This window comes from Hemicordylus capensis, chromosome 2, assembly GCF_027244095.1.
Source record: "Hemicordylus capensis ecotype Gifberg chromosome 2, rHemCap1.1.pri, whole genome shotgun sequence".
Classification (NCBI taxonomy): domain Eukaryota; kingdom Metazoa; phylum Chordata; class Lepidosauria; order Squamata; family Cordylidae; genus Hemicordylus; species Hemicordylus capensis.
Genome location: NC_069658.1, coordinates 167,923,265 through 167,937,681, shown reverse-complemented (window position 1 = coordinate 167,937,681; position 14,417 = coordinate 167,923,265). Strand labels below are relative to the sequence as shown.

Here is a 14,417-nt window from a genome sequence, read left to right as displayed (position 1 = left end):
TGTTAGATACTTTTGCAGTTCAAAGTGCTCTGTTAATGATTTTTGTAGATACATATGTTCATTAGAGAGCAGACATTCACAGTGTACTTCAGGCCGAATACCATGAAATAATTCCATTATTTTCCCACAGAGATATTGAATCTATAGGAATTCCTGTGCCCACTGAAAATCATAATATCAATATTCAATAAAGCTATCAACTTACTTAAGAAAATTAGTTGATTGTCTGCTTTTAACCATTCAATAAATTGAATGAGAGCCAGCGTGGTGTAGTGGTTAGAGTGCTGGACTAGGACCGAGGAGACCTGAGTTCAAATCCCCATTCAGCCATGACACTTGCTGGGTGACTCTGGGCCAGTCACTTCTCTCTCAGCCTAACCTACTTCCCAGGGTTGTTGTGAGGAGAAACTTAAGTATGTAGTACACCGCTCTGGGCTCTTTGGAGGAAAAGTGGGATATAAAATGTAAATGATAATAAAATAATAATAATAAATTCTATTTAACTACATACATATTATGAAATGCTGAGTATAGGTGCACTTTGATACTGAAGGATGTGGAAGATAGTTTACACTTTAATAAACAAAGCCACCTGGGATGGCATAGATTTTCTCCAGGATGATCTGTCTTCAACGTGGCATTTAAGGTCTCTCAGTGGTGCATTCAGTGGTCTCTCAGTGGTGCAGTGGACAACTACTTACATAATAAATGCACTCAATTGTAATAATGATGACCTAAGTGCAGAATTAACATGTTCAATGACAATCATTTTTTTAAAAAGGGTTTTCTTAACAAGAGTGACCAAAAGATTCCCAAAATACATACAACCGGAGACGCTGGCCGCAGCAGTGGTGAGCAGTGAGGCACGGCACAGCGCCTGCTCGCTGAATTCATTTTTTGGGGTGGGGACAAGTCATGGCAGTTGCGCCCCCTTCAGGTGGCGCCCAGGGCACGTGCCATGGCTGCCCCACCCTGGATACGCGTCTGCCAGCACCAAACAAGGCCATTCAATCAGGGTTGCCAGACTTTCCTGACTGGCAAGTCCAACAAACAATAATTCTGACTCAGGAAGGACCACACTGGGGGGTCGGCTCTTGGCCCATCTCCACATGTGATCTCAGACCACAAAGGACAATTGGGTCCTCGGGTCACTAGAACTGGGGTAGAAAATAGTTAAATGCCTTTCCCCCAAACAGATTCCTTCCAACACCAGTCTCACGCTCGCCTAACAAGCACGCAGGCCTCCTAGCCACCATCCAACATCTCAAAGACATAGGGGCCATAGAGCTGGTGCCTACCAAACCACCCAGGGAAAGGCATCTATTCTTTACCCTGCTGAAAAGAGACAGCTCACTAAGGTGGTTATCTACCTAAAATACTTAAACAAATAAATACCAAAGCGTCAGTTCCAGATGGAATCCCTCCTATCGATCTCAGAGGTGCTCCACCACGACTTCCTCTCATCAGTAAACTTCAAGGAAGGCTAACTCCAAAATAGTATACATCCCCTCAATCAGGGGCTCCTCTGGTTCAAATACGCCAGAGTAGATTACCAGTACAAGGCCCTGCCCTTCGGCCTTTCCTCGGCTCCCAGAATCTTCACCAAGTTATTGGCACCAGTGGTGGCGCACCTTCAGCTCCAAGGAGTTTGCCTCTTTGCTTACCTTGACAATGTCCTCATCCAGTCTCTGTCCTTAGAACAAGCACACATAGACATCAAAACAACCTTATGAGTCCTGCAGGAACACGGATTCCTCATAAACGACCTAAATAGCCAGCTAGTACCATCACATCAACTGTTACACCTGTGAATCTTAATAGACACCCAAGCAGACAAACTCTTCCTCCCACAGGACCGCCTTAAGTCCCTAACGAACACTGCCCAGGAGGCGCTTCCCCCCAAGAAAATACCCATCATGTCACTGGCTTGCCTCCTAGGCCTCATGGTTGCAGCCTTGGACTCCATACCGTGGGTCAGATTTCATTTCCAGTCACTGCAATGGTTTCTACTTCCGCATCACCTCTCGACTGCACAGAAATTCAACAAATTGGTTCGATTACTGATACCAGTCTGCCAATCACTCCGATGATGGACAGTATCCACCAACTTCACAAAAGGAAAACAGTTCCTGGACCCTGCAAGGGTCATTGTAACAACAGATGCGAGCGATTGCGGCTGGGGAGCCCACTGTCAATCCCTATCAGCCCAAGGCATTTGGTCACAAGAAGACACAGTATAAACTGGCGAGAACAAAGGGCCATCAGGTTGGCTCTCCAAGGTTTTCACTATCTGACACAGAGACATGTCATAGTCAAGATGGACAACATGATGGCCCAGGCCCATGTGAACAAATAAGGAGGGACCAGATCCCATTCCTTACAGGTGGAGACTATGTTGCTGCTTCAATGGGCAGCACAACCTAGCTTCTATCACAGCGCACCATGTCCGGGGGGACCTAAATGTCATTCATTAATTGTTAATTGTAAACCGCCCAGAGTCGCATGTTTTGGGTGGTATAGAAATATTTTAAATAAATAAATAGCAGATTGGCTCAGTCGAAAAGAATTACTACCCAGGGAGTGGGAACTCAAACCTTCGGTTTTCCAGACTCTCACGGAGATGTTCGGCACCCCACTGGTGGACCTCTTTGTAAACTCCCACAACACGAAAACCAAGAGGTTATTCATCTGGTTCCCGTGCAAACAAGCAGAACAAGTAGATCCACTCTCGAGCCCCTGGCCACAGGGTCTTCTTTATGCATTCCCACCGTTGCTGTTACTAACACATGTCATCAAGAAAATCCACCTCTCCAAGGCAAAAATGATCCTTATTGCCCCATTGTGGCCCAGGAGACCATGGTTTACAGAACTCTGCAATCTAGCAGTGGCAGAACTGTGGTGGCTTCCTCTCTCCAAAGACCTCTTGTTGCTGGGCCCTATACAACACCACAGCCCAGCTTGGTTAAATGTAGCCAGATGGCTACTGAATGGGGCCTGCCAAAGCTACACAGCTATTCCAACACAATCCTCAACACCCTGATGGTGTCAAGATGAGCCTCGATGAACTGCATTTACCAATACACTTGGGGAGCGCTCCTTCGCTGGTCCGTTCGACACTCTGTACCATGGGGAAAAGCCACCATCTTTAGTCCCTTGTCCAGGCCATCTTGTAGAAACTGAAGTAAGTGTTTCACTTCAGTTTCTACAAGATGGCCTGGACAAGGGATTAAAGCCAAACACTCTTAAATGACAAGCAACATCATTAGTGGGGCTCATTTCAGGCGTCTCCACTAAATCCCTTAAAACGCATCCTCATCTACAATGCTACCTGAAAGGGGCAACCCTCCTGTCCCCACCTACGGTCCATTGCTTCCCATCCTGGAGTCTCCATATGCTCCTATGGGGCCCTTCAGTCACCCCCCTTCAAACCAGTTGCATCTATTCTGCTAAAAATGTTGACTTTCAAACTGGCTTTCCTGATCGCCACCACATCAGCCAGAAGAGTGTCTGAATTACCCTGTCAGTCCATAAGGATCTTTGTGTGTTTTCTGCGGACACATTCCACCTGATTCTGGATTACTTTTTCCATCTTCATCTAATTTTTGCCCACATCCATGGGGCAACTGGTCACGGTGCTGACCATTGCCAGGTGGATCAGGGCTTGCATAGCAATAGCATATGAATCCCTACATCTTCGACTGCCAATGAGTATTCTAGCATATTCTACTAGAGCAGTGGTAACATTAGCAGCTTTTTCAACCAATGCCCCATCCACAAAATCTGCAGGGCAGCTACATGAAAGACATCTTCCTTCATATAGCACTACAAGCTAGATACTTACACCTCCGCCCAGGCGGCTTTTGGCAGATGGGTACTTCAGCAGGTCCTCCCCCGAACTAGCCCCAGGCGCTCCATCAAGGAATGGACAAGGGTCTGGTATGTCCCATTGGTGAGATGTCCTTGGAGCCCGGCATCAGAGAATGGCGCATTGGTCACTTGCCGTGAAGGCTCCTTCTTGATGCTGAGTCCAAGGACATCTTGACCCACCCTTGTGCCTGGGCCCACTCCAAGGAGAGGAAACTCCTGTATTTCCCCCTTTTCCCTTCTTCTGCCTCTCTTCCATTTAAAAATTTTAGTGAACTGTTGTTACCTACACAGAGGGGGGTAGTATTCTTTCTTGGCCTAAAAGAACTGAGAATGTGGATGATCTGCAAGCTCCAGTAATGGAGCACAGTGAAAAAATGGGACTACGACTAAATGTCAAGAAGACTAAACTAATGAAAACGGGTACAGCAATCAGCCTCAGAATTGATAATGAAGACATTGAAGGGGTGGATAGCTTTGCCTTTTAGGATCGACCATCAACAATAAAGGATCCAGCAGTCAAGAAATATGCCACAGACTAGCACTTGGTAGGGTTGCAATGAAGGCCTTGGAAAGGATATTTAGATGCCATGATGTGTCTATACTTACAAAGATTAGAATCGTTCAGACCATGGTTTTCCCCGTGACACTCTATGGATGCGAAAGCTGGACTTTGAAGAAGCAAGATAGAAAAAGTATTGACACTTTTGAACTTTGGTGCTGGAGAAGACTTTTGAGAATACCATGGACAGCCAGGAAAACAAACAAATGGATCATAGAACAAATCAATCCAGAATTTTCACTCAAGGCACAAATGACCAGGCTCAAACTATCATACCCCGGACACATTTATGTGAAAACCTAGCTCCCTTGAGAAGTCCACAATGCTGGGGAAAGTTGAAAGACAGAGAAGAAGAGGACATCCAGCAGCAAGGTGGATAAACTCGATTACGACAGCAATGAATGCATCACTGAGAGACCTTAAAGGCCAAGTTGAAGACAGGTCATCCTGGAGAGAAGCTATCTAGGTGGTCGCTAAGAGTCGACCCCAACTTGACGATGACTACTACAACAAATATAGTGCTCTTCAACCAAAGTTCTCAAAGTGGTTTACATAGATATAAATAAATAAGGAAGGAAGGAAAAGATTCCCAAAGGGCTCACAATCTAAAAAGAAACATAAAGGTAGACACCAGCAACAGCCACTGGGGGAATGCTGAGCTGGGATTAGATAGGGCCAGTTGTTCTCCCCCTGCTAAATAAAGAGAATCACCACTTTAAAAAAGGTGCCTCTTGTTCAGTTAACTGATTGCACTAACTCACTCAATCAAAAGAACTGGGCAGGGTCACCCTTCCCAGGCTCTTAAAGGCTTTACATTAATTTACATAGACCTGCCTTCGGAGCATGTGGGAAGGTTAACCCATTGGTGAAATGTCCTTGGACCCAGCGTCAAGAAGGAACCTTCACAGTAAGTGACCAATGCTCCGATCTGCCCTAATAACTCGGGAGCACAGAACTATGCAGTGCCTCAGATTGGTTTTGAGATACTATCATCTTTCAAGGTCAGATGAGTTTGCGAGGGGAAACAAAACTGAAGTTTTCAAAGAAAAACAGGGTGTTCTCTCCTATCCCAATTGACTTAACAACATAGGAATGGGATAGAACCGTCCTACTATAGGGAGTCCATTCATTTCTGGAGTGGTTTTCTATCCTGTGTCATACTTTTATTAAAAGCATAAATATCATAACTGGTGAGGGGCCATATTTGTGGTTATATTGTGTACCAAAGTGCAGGTAAGAGTGTGACAAGGATATAGCTGGAAGTGCAGTGGTCTGCTTGTTTATGCACACTTACGCAGCCAGGGGTAAAAATCTACCCCAAAATCCAGATGAGGATTAAACTCCTCTCAGTTCATTTTGGCTTCCAAAACCAGATTAGATGATGATCTGTTGAGTGATGGTGAGCTGCTATTTTTACTTGAGAAAACAATTTTTCAGTCTTAACTAAAAAGTTATGTATTTGATGAGGGTATAAGAGCCTGCATTCAAGAGAAGAGAGCATATGTCTGTTTATCATCACATGTTTTTCTCTTGTACAAGGTACTGCATGTCCTGCCCCAAGAATTCAGGCCTCGGATCTCCAGACTGGGTGTAGTGATGTCCAGACAACGCTCAGGACTATGAGGTAAGAATAAGACTGAGTGCCATTCAAAGCAAAATGCCAGTTGTGGGATAGTGAGTTGAGGGAGGGATCAGACCAAGCGTCTAGGGTACCTTCCACTCACCCATCCTCCCTGAAACTGAAATTCTGTCTGCTAAAGTGGTAATTTTGTATTTGTGGTCTGTTAGATTAATAGATTTTGTTACTTGCTTTTGTTCTGCATATCATAATTCTTCTCATATTAATAACTTATTTGGGGTGTTAACTACCACCACAGACTAAAATGCTTGGTTAGTGGAAACTAAGCTAATTTTCCAGGGTGACCTTCAGTGTTAAACAAGTGTTGATTGGCAAAAAAATAAAATAAAATAAAAAAGGGGGAACAGGGTTACACTATGTACAGAGAGGTCACTGTTTCTTCTCTGGGACTGTTGTGGTAGAGCCATAGCACAAGTGATGACTCCTCTCCTTTTGATCCTTGTAGATATATGCAGCTGGCCAATTTGACAGGCATTCCAGCACTGGTGGTGCCAGTTGGATACACTGGTTCAGGACTTCCAATCAGTCTTCAGGTAAGCATTACCTTATCTTGCTGGTGCTGCCCAGATGGTCAGCACCAGCTTAAGTTATTTTTCTCAGGATCTATCTCATACAGTGAGCAATATTCTTGCTCATAAAACTAGTTGGGTATAGCAGAAATGGCTGAGCATTGGCCTCATGTCTGTGTTCTTCCCTTGCCTGATGTCTCCCATCCTAGCACTTCTCAGCTGTGGTGACCAATATGAGAAGATGCCCCTCTACTCCTTACTGGTTACAAGTAGTACTCCAAGACTTGGTGGGGTGCTCTTGGGGGCAGAGGGCATGTCTTTATTACTGCAAGATCCTACTGACAATTATGCAACTCATTGTTGTATTGCTTTTATGCTTGTGTTTTAGATTTTTCAATCAGATTTGTTTTGTATTTTTAATATTTTGATTGTGTCCTTTTTACAATCTTGTTTTTAAATTTTGCTGTAAAACACCTTGAGATTGTTTTAATGAAAGGCAGTATATAAATTCAACAATAAATAAACTATCTTCCTGCTTCTTTGCCAAGGAACCATTTACTCGTGATGGTTCAAAGAAGTTGATAGGTTAGACATCAAATAGTGGTTAGGGATGGGTCCGGAGGCCATTTAAAAAGCCTCCAGACCGGTCTGGACCTGGGCGGTCCAGTTCGGGTGGGGGGTATCTTTAAGAGCTGCCAGAGGGTTTACTTACCCCTCCTGCCGCTTTCCCGCTTGGCGCCTGTAATTCTACAAGTAATTGGGGCGGCAGGACACCAGCCAACGTCGCCGCCCCCACACGACCGGATTACGGGCCAAATCGGCCCAAACTACTGCCACGGCCGCCAAGCACCCACCCAGCCGCCCAACACAAGGCCCGATTTCGGGCCAAAGAAGCCACCCCCACACGGCTGGATCACGGGCCAAATTGGCCCGAACTACAGCCGCCGCCACCCACCCGCCCAGCCGCCTGAGTCCCAACCCCAGGGCCGATCAGGGCCCCACAACTCGAAGGAGAGGAGCTCGCAAACAGAGCTTCTCTCTCCGCAAAGTCTCAGGCCGAACTGGGGCTTTGGGCACAAAGGACGTCTGGGAGTTTTGAAGAGCAACGTCAGGAAAGGGGTGGCCTCGCAAACACCTCCCTGCCGCCCCTTTCCCTGACTGACGCCAGCCTTGTTGGGGTTGGGACTCGGGCGGGCGGCGGCGGCTGTAGTTCGGGCCAATTTGGCCCGTGATCCGGCCGTGTGGGGGTGGCTTCTTTGGCCCGAAATCGGGCCTTGTGTTGGGCGGCTGGGTGGGTGCTTGGCGGCGGCGGCGGCAGTAGTTTGGACCGATTTGGCCCGTAATCCGGTCGCGTGGGGGCGGCGACGTCGGCTGGTGTCCTGCCGCCCCAATTACTCGTAGAATTACGGGCGCCAAGCAGGAAAGCGGCGGGAGGCGTAAGTAAACCCTCCCACCGCTCTTAAAGATACCCCCCCCACCCAGTGCCGGACCACAGTTGGCGGTTCCGTGCACACCCCTAATAGTGGTGCTATTAATGCATGTAATGGCAATCCTAGATACAGGCCCACAACTGTCCCATTTTTCTCTTGCACAGCTTATGTATCCATTGGCAGTTGTAGTAACTCATTAATGGCCTATCTCTCACCTGTGGCTTGTTTATCAGGTTCTTTTTTTGCACACATTCTGCTGTTTAACTGAGCCCCTTCTAATACAGGTGTGGATCTTCATGAGAGGCAAGTGGGAAGATGCCCATTCTCTGCATGTAGGATAGGATTTATAACATGTAGGTCAACATTTGGATGGAGATAAGGACAGGTTATTACAGTGCTTTTGCTACATAGCTTATGGCCAGTGCGGTTCCCAACTATCATGTGCTCTTTCCTCCCAGCTGCCCGGTTTTCATACAGCTAATCACTTCCCTTTTCATGAGCTCCGATGCCTTCTTTTAAGGTCCACCTTGCCAGGGACTGTCCAGCTAGAAGACAAATGAATTGATGGAGGATCTCCCAGCAGCTCCTCTTGGCATTCTTCCTGCAGTGACTGCAGCATTCTTTTTCACATGGTATCCTGTTGTGTCTCTTTCACAGATCATGGCAAAATGGTGGGATGAAGCCCTGTTGTTGCAGATTGGCCTGAAGCTGGAGCAGTTTCTTGACAAAACAGCAAAACCAGCCATTTATTATGACATTCTTGAATGATGGATGCAGCTGCAGGATTCCAAGATCACACCAATTCCAATAAATATGGTTACTTTTACATGATTGTTTTGAGGGTCTAGGTGGCAGTGGTGTAGCTCGTCCTATCGTGGCCTGTGTTGAGGGGGTGAAACCACTTGACCCTGCCAATAGAGATGTGCACAGTCCGGACCAGTCCGGACCGGCACCGAAGGGGGGCCCTTTCTTTTAGGGCGGGAGGGCTTTCTTACTCCTCCCGCCTTTTCACCTTCTCCAGCGCCCGTATTTAACTGAATAACGGGGCGCTGGAAACCAGCCGCCCCCCCCACTCCCCCCCCCCGAGCAGATTTACATGCAAAGGTACCCATACCCCTGCCACCGCCGTCGCCCGCCCGCCAGCCAGCCCTCCCTCCCTCCCTCCCAGCTGCCTGCCCGCCCGGGTCCTTACCCAATGCTTTAGGAAAAAACGAGAGGAGCTACCGAACAGAGCTCCTCTCGTTAGGAAGGCCTTCAGCAGACTGAAGGCGTTTTGCGCGCGCGCGCATGCGCGCACCGCAAAGGACACCGATCGCCGGAGGCCCGGTCTACCCGCCGGGAAAAGGCCGGGTAGACCGGGCCTCCGGCGATCGGAGGCCCGGTCTACCCGGCCTTTTCCGGGCAGGTAGACCAGGCCTCCGGCGATCGGCGTCCTTTGCGGCGCGCGCATGTGCGCGCGCGCAAAGCGCCTTCAGTCTGCTGGAGGCCTTCCTAACGAGAGGAGCTCTGTTAGGTAGCTCCTCTCGTTTTCTCCTAAAGCATTGGGTAAGGACTCGGGCGGGCGGGCGGGCAGCTGGGAGGGAGGGAGGGAGGGAGGGCTGGCTGGCGGGCGGGCGACAGCGGCGGCAGGGGTATGGGTACCTTTGCATGTAAATCTGCTCGGGGGGGCGGCGGGGGCGGCTGGTTTCCAGCGCCCCGTTATTCAGTTAAATAGGGGCGCTGGAGGGGGCGAAGAGGCGGGAGGGGTAAGAAAGCCCTCCCGCCCTTAAAGTTATACCCCCCCACCCGGACACGGACCAGCAAGGGCCGAACCGGTCCGGCAGTTCAGCCATTCCTTAGAATGGCCGCCGGACCGGTTCGGACTCACCCCTACCTGCCAAGTTCCCACTTCCCAATATTTTTCTTTGGGGGCTGGCACTATCCCTCTTGTGCTGCCCCTGATCTCCCCTGGCCACCACGACTTCCTAATGATGCTGCCTCCCTGCTGGTGCTTGCAGTGGGGAGCAGATGAATGGGCAATTTCCTCTTCTGGGTGGGAGGGGAAACAACCCATGGACTCCCTCCTGCCTCATGTGCCTGTGGGAAATAGCATTGGCCACACATGCGCCCTAAGAGGCACCTTTAGGCTGCATGTGCAGCCATCATTTCTTTTCTGCGGGAAACAGTCTGTCTACCCCCTCCCTGCCACAAGTGCCAGTGGAGAAAGGAAGGCAACAGCTGCAGGATGGAGGAAGGACACAATGGGCAGGAGGCAGTGGCAGCAAGTCAGGGAGCTAGGGCCAGGCCCTGTTGGAGAGTGGGGTGGGATGAGCAGTGGGCTTGGCGGCCCCAATTTTGGGCGGCAGGTTTTTTTTGAAGCACATCTGCCCAGTTATAAACACAGCTGCTGGGTGGATTAAAACAGAACTGACTTTTTCTGGTCATTTTATCCTGTCCTCAGCCTCAACAAACGCATGTGCTTGGGATTATCAGAGCATATGAAGCAACTCATTAAGGTGTGATAACTTTATTCTTGGGTTTAGATTTGAGATGTTATGTTGATTGGAGCAGTCAGGCTACTCACAAAAATGCTGCTCACTCTTTTGCTAGTTTCAAGTATCAAAAGGAACAGCATTTTTGTAAGTAAGTAACCTGACTGCTCCAATCAATGTAACATCTCAAACCTAAACTAGGCACTTGCCTTTTACATTCAGCAGACAGTATAGCACAAATTGACAATGGAAGACGACCAAGTTCTGCCCCTGCTCAGGTTTCACTAGAGCAAGCCCCGTCTCTCTCATGGATTATATCATTTGCTAGCCAAAGCTGTTGCTGCTTTTGGTAACACAAAGCATATATTCTTAAAAGCTTTTCAAATGGGCCTTTACTTTTGTGTAATTTTCTGCATGAAGAGGAGGGGTTTTACTTCAAGGGCTGATGTGCACATATGTTTTTAAAAGAGCATCTACTTTGGCAAAAGCCCTAGCGAGTAAAGTTGCTTCCTACTGATGAAACTTAGGAAGTGCCTTCCCCCACAGATGGCTTTTAAAAAGGTCCTATATACCAAAGGAAAAAGTATTGTACTGGATCCTTCTCTGGGTTAACTTCTCTTCTACTCAAGGTTGTAGGCTACCTTTGTTGGGAAAATCTAAGCATATAGGACTATATAAGCAGCAGCAACAGTGAAAACTTGAGAGGTTGGAATGGTCTGGTACTATACATTCCTTATATAGCACAAAGATGTTCTATTTCATTTCTCAGGTGAGAGATAGCGAAGGCATACTTTAAAAAAGCAGGAAAAATGACACTAAAATTGCTTTCAAAGGTGGAAAGACTAATAAGAGATATTGTATAGGAATTATGGTGCTTAGGCTCTCACTAGCGAGTTACCCTTTAATTTAGGTTAAAAAGAACTGATAGAATTAACTTAGTGCAAGAACTGCTGTTGTAACTGCAATGGGATTTCTTCTGGAAAAGAAAAATTTCCAGTCAGTTTGTTACTCTTTCTAAACTGATACAATATTAGTTGCGACTTGGCATATAAACGTTATAGCTCAAGAGACTTAATGTGACACAGGAACTGAAGACAGGAGTTTTTCTTAGAGCTTGTGTTGACGTTCAAATAAAATTACTCTTCACCTTCAGTGTTGTCTGTCGTCCTTTGAATGCATTAGCAGAATACCCAGTTGGGGGAAGAGAATGGAGGCTAGACCGCCCCCCCCCCCGCCTGCCACCTGCAAGTCACAAAGCCAAATGCAGTCTACCAGAGTTTCAGTATACCACCCATTTTGACTGTCTGTCTTTCCCTGCAGAAATAAGTGTCTTTCCAGTGGACTATGATACATGGCTGCTTCACTGTGGTTGATAGGTCAGGCAGGCTTGGTCTAGACCAAGGTTTCTTAAGCTTGGGCCCCCAGATGTTGTTGGACTACAACTCTCAGAATCCCCAGACATTGCCTTTGTGGCTGGGGATTCTGGGAGTTGTAGTACATCATCATCTGGGGGCCCAAGGTTAAGAAACCCTGGTCTAGATGTTGTTGGACCAAGGCCCATAATCCCCAGCCCCAGTGGCCTTTGGGTGGGAATTATGAGAGTTGGAAGTCAAATAACCTCTGGGGACCCAATGTTGAGAATCCCTGGTCTAGACTATGACTAATAGCAGCAGCCTCAAGAGCTGAGCAAGCTGGGATGAAGCTCTTGATACCTGGCCACTGGTTCCCATAGGCATGGAATATTCAGTATGTGCCTAAGTGAGAAATGGACAGTGCATCATGCCCTGTGAATGGTGTTAAAGCACCTACTACCAAAGCATTGTTGAAATGAGCATAGACCTTATTCAGAATCTGGATAGAGAACCATAAGGTTGTTCCAAGCTTTGTCAAAGAAGAGGATGTATATTTTCTTCCATGGTCCTCAGGCCTTCAATTAATTGATAGCCTAGGACTAGAGAGGACTTGGTGGGGGTAGGAAATAGAGCAGTGTTCACTGTAAGGCTCAGGAGCCAATGGTGGCTTCTATCAACCTTATGAGCTAATAAACACTGGCTAATAGTTTTCTGTTTGAAACGGAACACTGCACAGTCTCCCTGCCACCACACAGAGGCCATAATTTTCACAGTGCACTTTTGTGCTTTGTCCAGCACCAGTGGAGGGCTCCTTTAAGGGAAAGGGAGCCCTCTTGAGCCCCTGCACCATCTTGGAAGGCATGCGCGGAGTACTGAGAAGGGTATCCCAGGACTTTCCTTACAGAGCTCTTGAGAGGACTGGCTCCAAGGAGCCTCCCAGCACTGAGAAAAGTACAGTGAGAAATGGCTTGCACAGTGGCTTTTTTTGGGGGGGGTGCACCAAAGTGTGTGCACCTGCTTGGAAAATGGTAAAGATCCCTGCAATAGGTTAATAGTACAGACATGCTGTTTTTTTATGCCTCATGCCTTTCCCAGTGCTATTGTCATAGTGTGTGTGGTGGGAGGGGGCTCTGCTCCCATGGAGGCTTCATAGCAAAGAGGAGGTGGTTCACCCTGTTTCTCCTCCACAGGATTAATACTTTTGGTCCTTTGATTTCCCAAGGGCTGGTGCTCAGCTGCTCAACTACCCCCCTCCTGTGCCGCTGCCCTGAAATCCCCTACCTGCTACCCACTTCTATTCTCATGCAAGTCTCCTGGCTACCATCTGGCAATTGCCCTAGCAACCAGCTGTTCATTGCTATTTTGGTGCAACATCCAGCTTTTTTATAGTCCTGTCAGTGGAGCAGGTGACCACATCAGGAACCACCCTTGGGAACTGGATCAGGGGCAAATTGGGCACCTGCATTGAGGTGGGAGGTACAGTCTGGAGTTAAAGTCCCTCACATGTTCAGAGCACATACAATCTGTGTACTGCGTATACATGTATAGTTATTCACATTGCATTCAGTGCAATGTACAGTAGCACACCTATTTGTAGCCATCTAGGTTCATTTTTAAAAAGCCATTCACACAAACATGTAAATGTGTACTGACATGAACACACAATGTAGTATTTGAATGGGACTGTAGTCAAAATAAATATTGACTTGTACTTGTTTTTCCTTTTGAAGCAGATTTAAGAACATGAGCCCCCACAGCTCCATGTACACACGCACACTGCAAAGCACCTCTTTCATAGTTCAGCAAATACCATATTTAACCAAATAAAAGGCAATGCAATTCAATGTTACATCTGAGGGCTACAGGCCACCTCCAGCCTCAGATGCAAGATGCCTCTAAATTCCAGTTGCAGGAGAGTAGCTGTAGGGCATGCCCTCACCTCTTGCCTGTGGGCTTCTTGAAGGCATCTGGTGGGCCACTGTGTGAAACAAGATGCTGGACCAGACAGGCCTTGGGTCTGATGCAGCAGGGCTGTTCTTAACCTATTTTGTAAAGGCATAATCTTAAGTACACATACTTCTATTTACCCAAAAGAAAGGATTCCGAATCTAAGATAACCCACCCTCATAATTTAACAGGCAATAAGTAGTTTGTAGGAACAAACATCTTAGATTGGGGTAAATTTGGCAACAGCAAATTGCTTAAATTCAGTGAATTGCAAACGGTTTTGTTAATACGAAGCAGCTTTGGAGGCCATCATTGAAAGTGAAAAGGCGGGAGAGCTGCTTAAACCTCTTTCCCTTACCACCAGTGGTACCAACACAAACTGAGCATCATATGTAATTTTAAGACAGAGTGGTAGCAGTAGTGTGCCAAATGAAGTTATCCTGCCTCCCACACAAAAGATCTCATCTTTTCCAGCAATACTGTCACATAACTAGGCATCTAGCACATATGCTCATTGATAGATTTTCTACCTATTTTCTAGAGTGTCAGAAGTTGCCCCTGCACTCTTCAGGGCAAGAAAAGGGAAGTGATTCTAAGAGGCTAATCTTGTGCATGCAGAATAGATGGAGTGATACACATACAA

The 14,417-nt window shown here is 47.2% G+C and overlaps 1 protein-coding gene across 6 annotated transcripts in view; it reads left to right on the top strand.

Annotated features, from left to right (window-relative positions):
* Nucleotides 1–8,830, top strand: part of LOC128342566 (uncharacterized) — a 51,261-nt gene extending 42,431 nt beyond the window's left edge. For all 6 annotated transcript variants that reach the window (XM_053289982.1, XM_053289977.1, XM_053289979.1 and 3 more), the window contains 3 exons: nucleotides 5,966–6,050; nucleotides 6,511–6,598; nucleotides 8,662–8,830. In XM_053289982.1, coding sequence (XP_053145957.1) covers nucleotides 5,966–6,050; nucleotides 6,511–6,598; nucleotides 8,662–8,772 — 284 coding nt within the window. In that variant the 3' untranslated portion in view covers nucleotides 8,773–8,830. The remainder of the gene's footprint in view (nucleotides 1–5,965; nucleotides 6,051–6,510; nucleotides 6,599–8,661) is intronic.
* The last annotated feature ends 5,587 nt before the right edge of the window (nucleotides 8,831–14,417 follow it).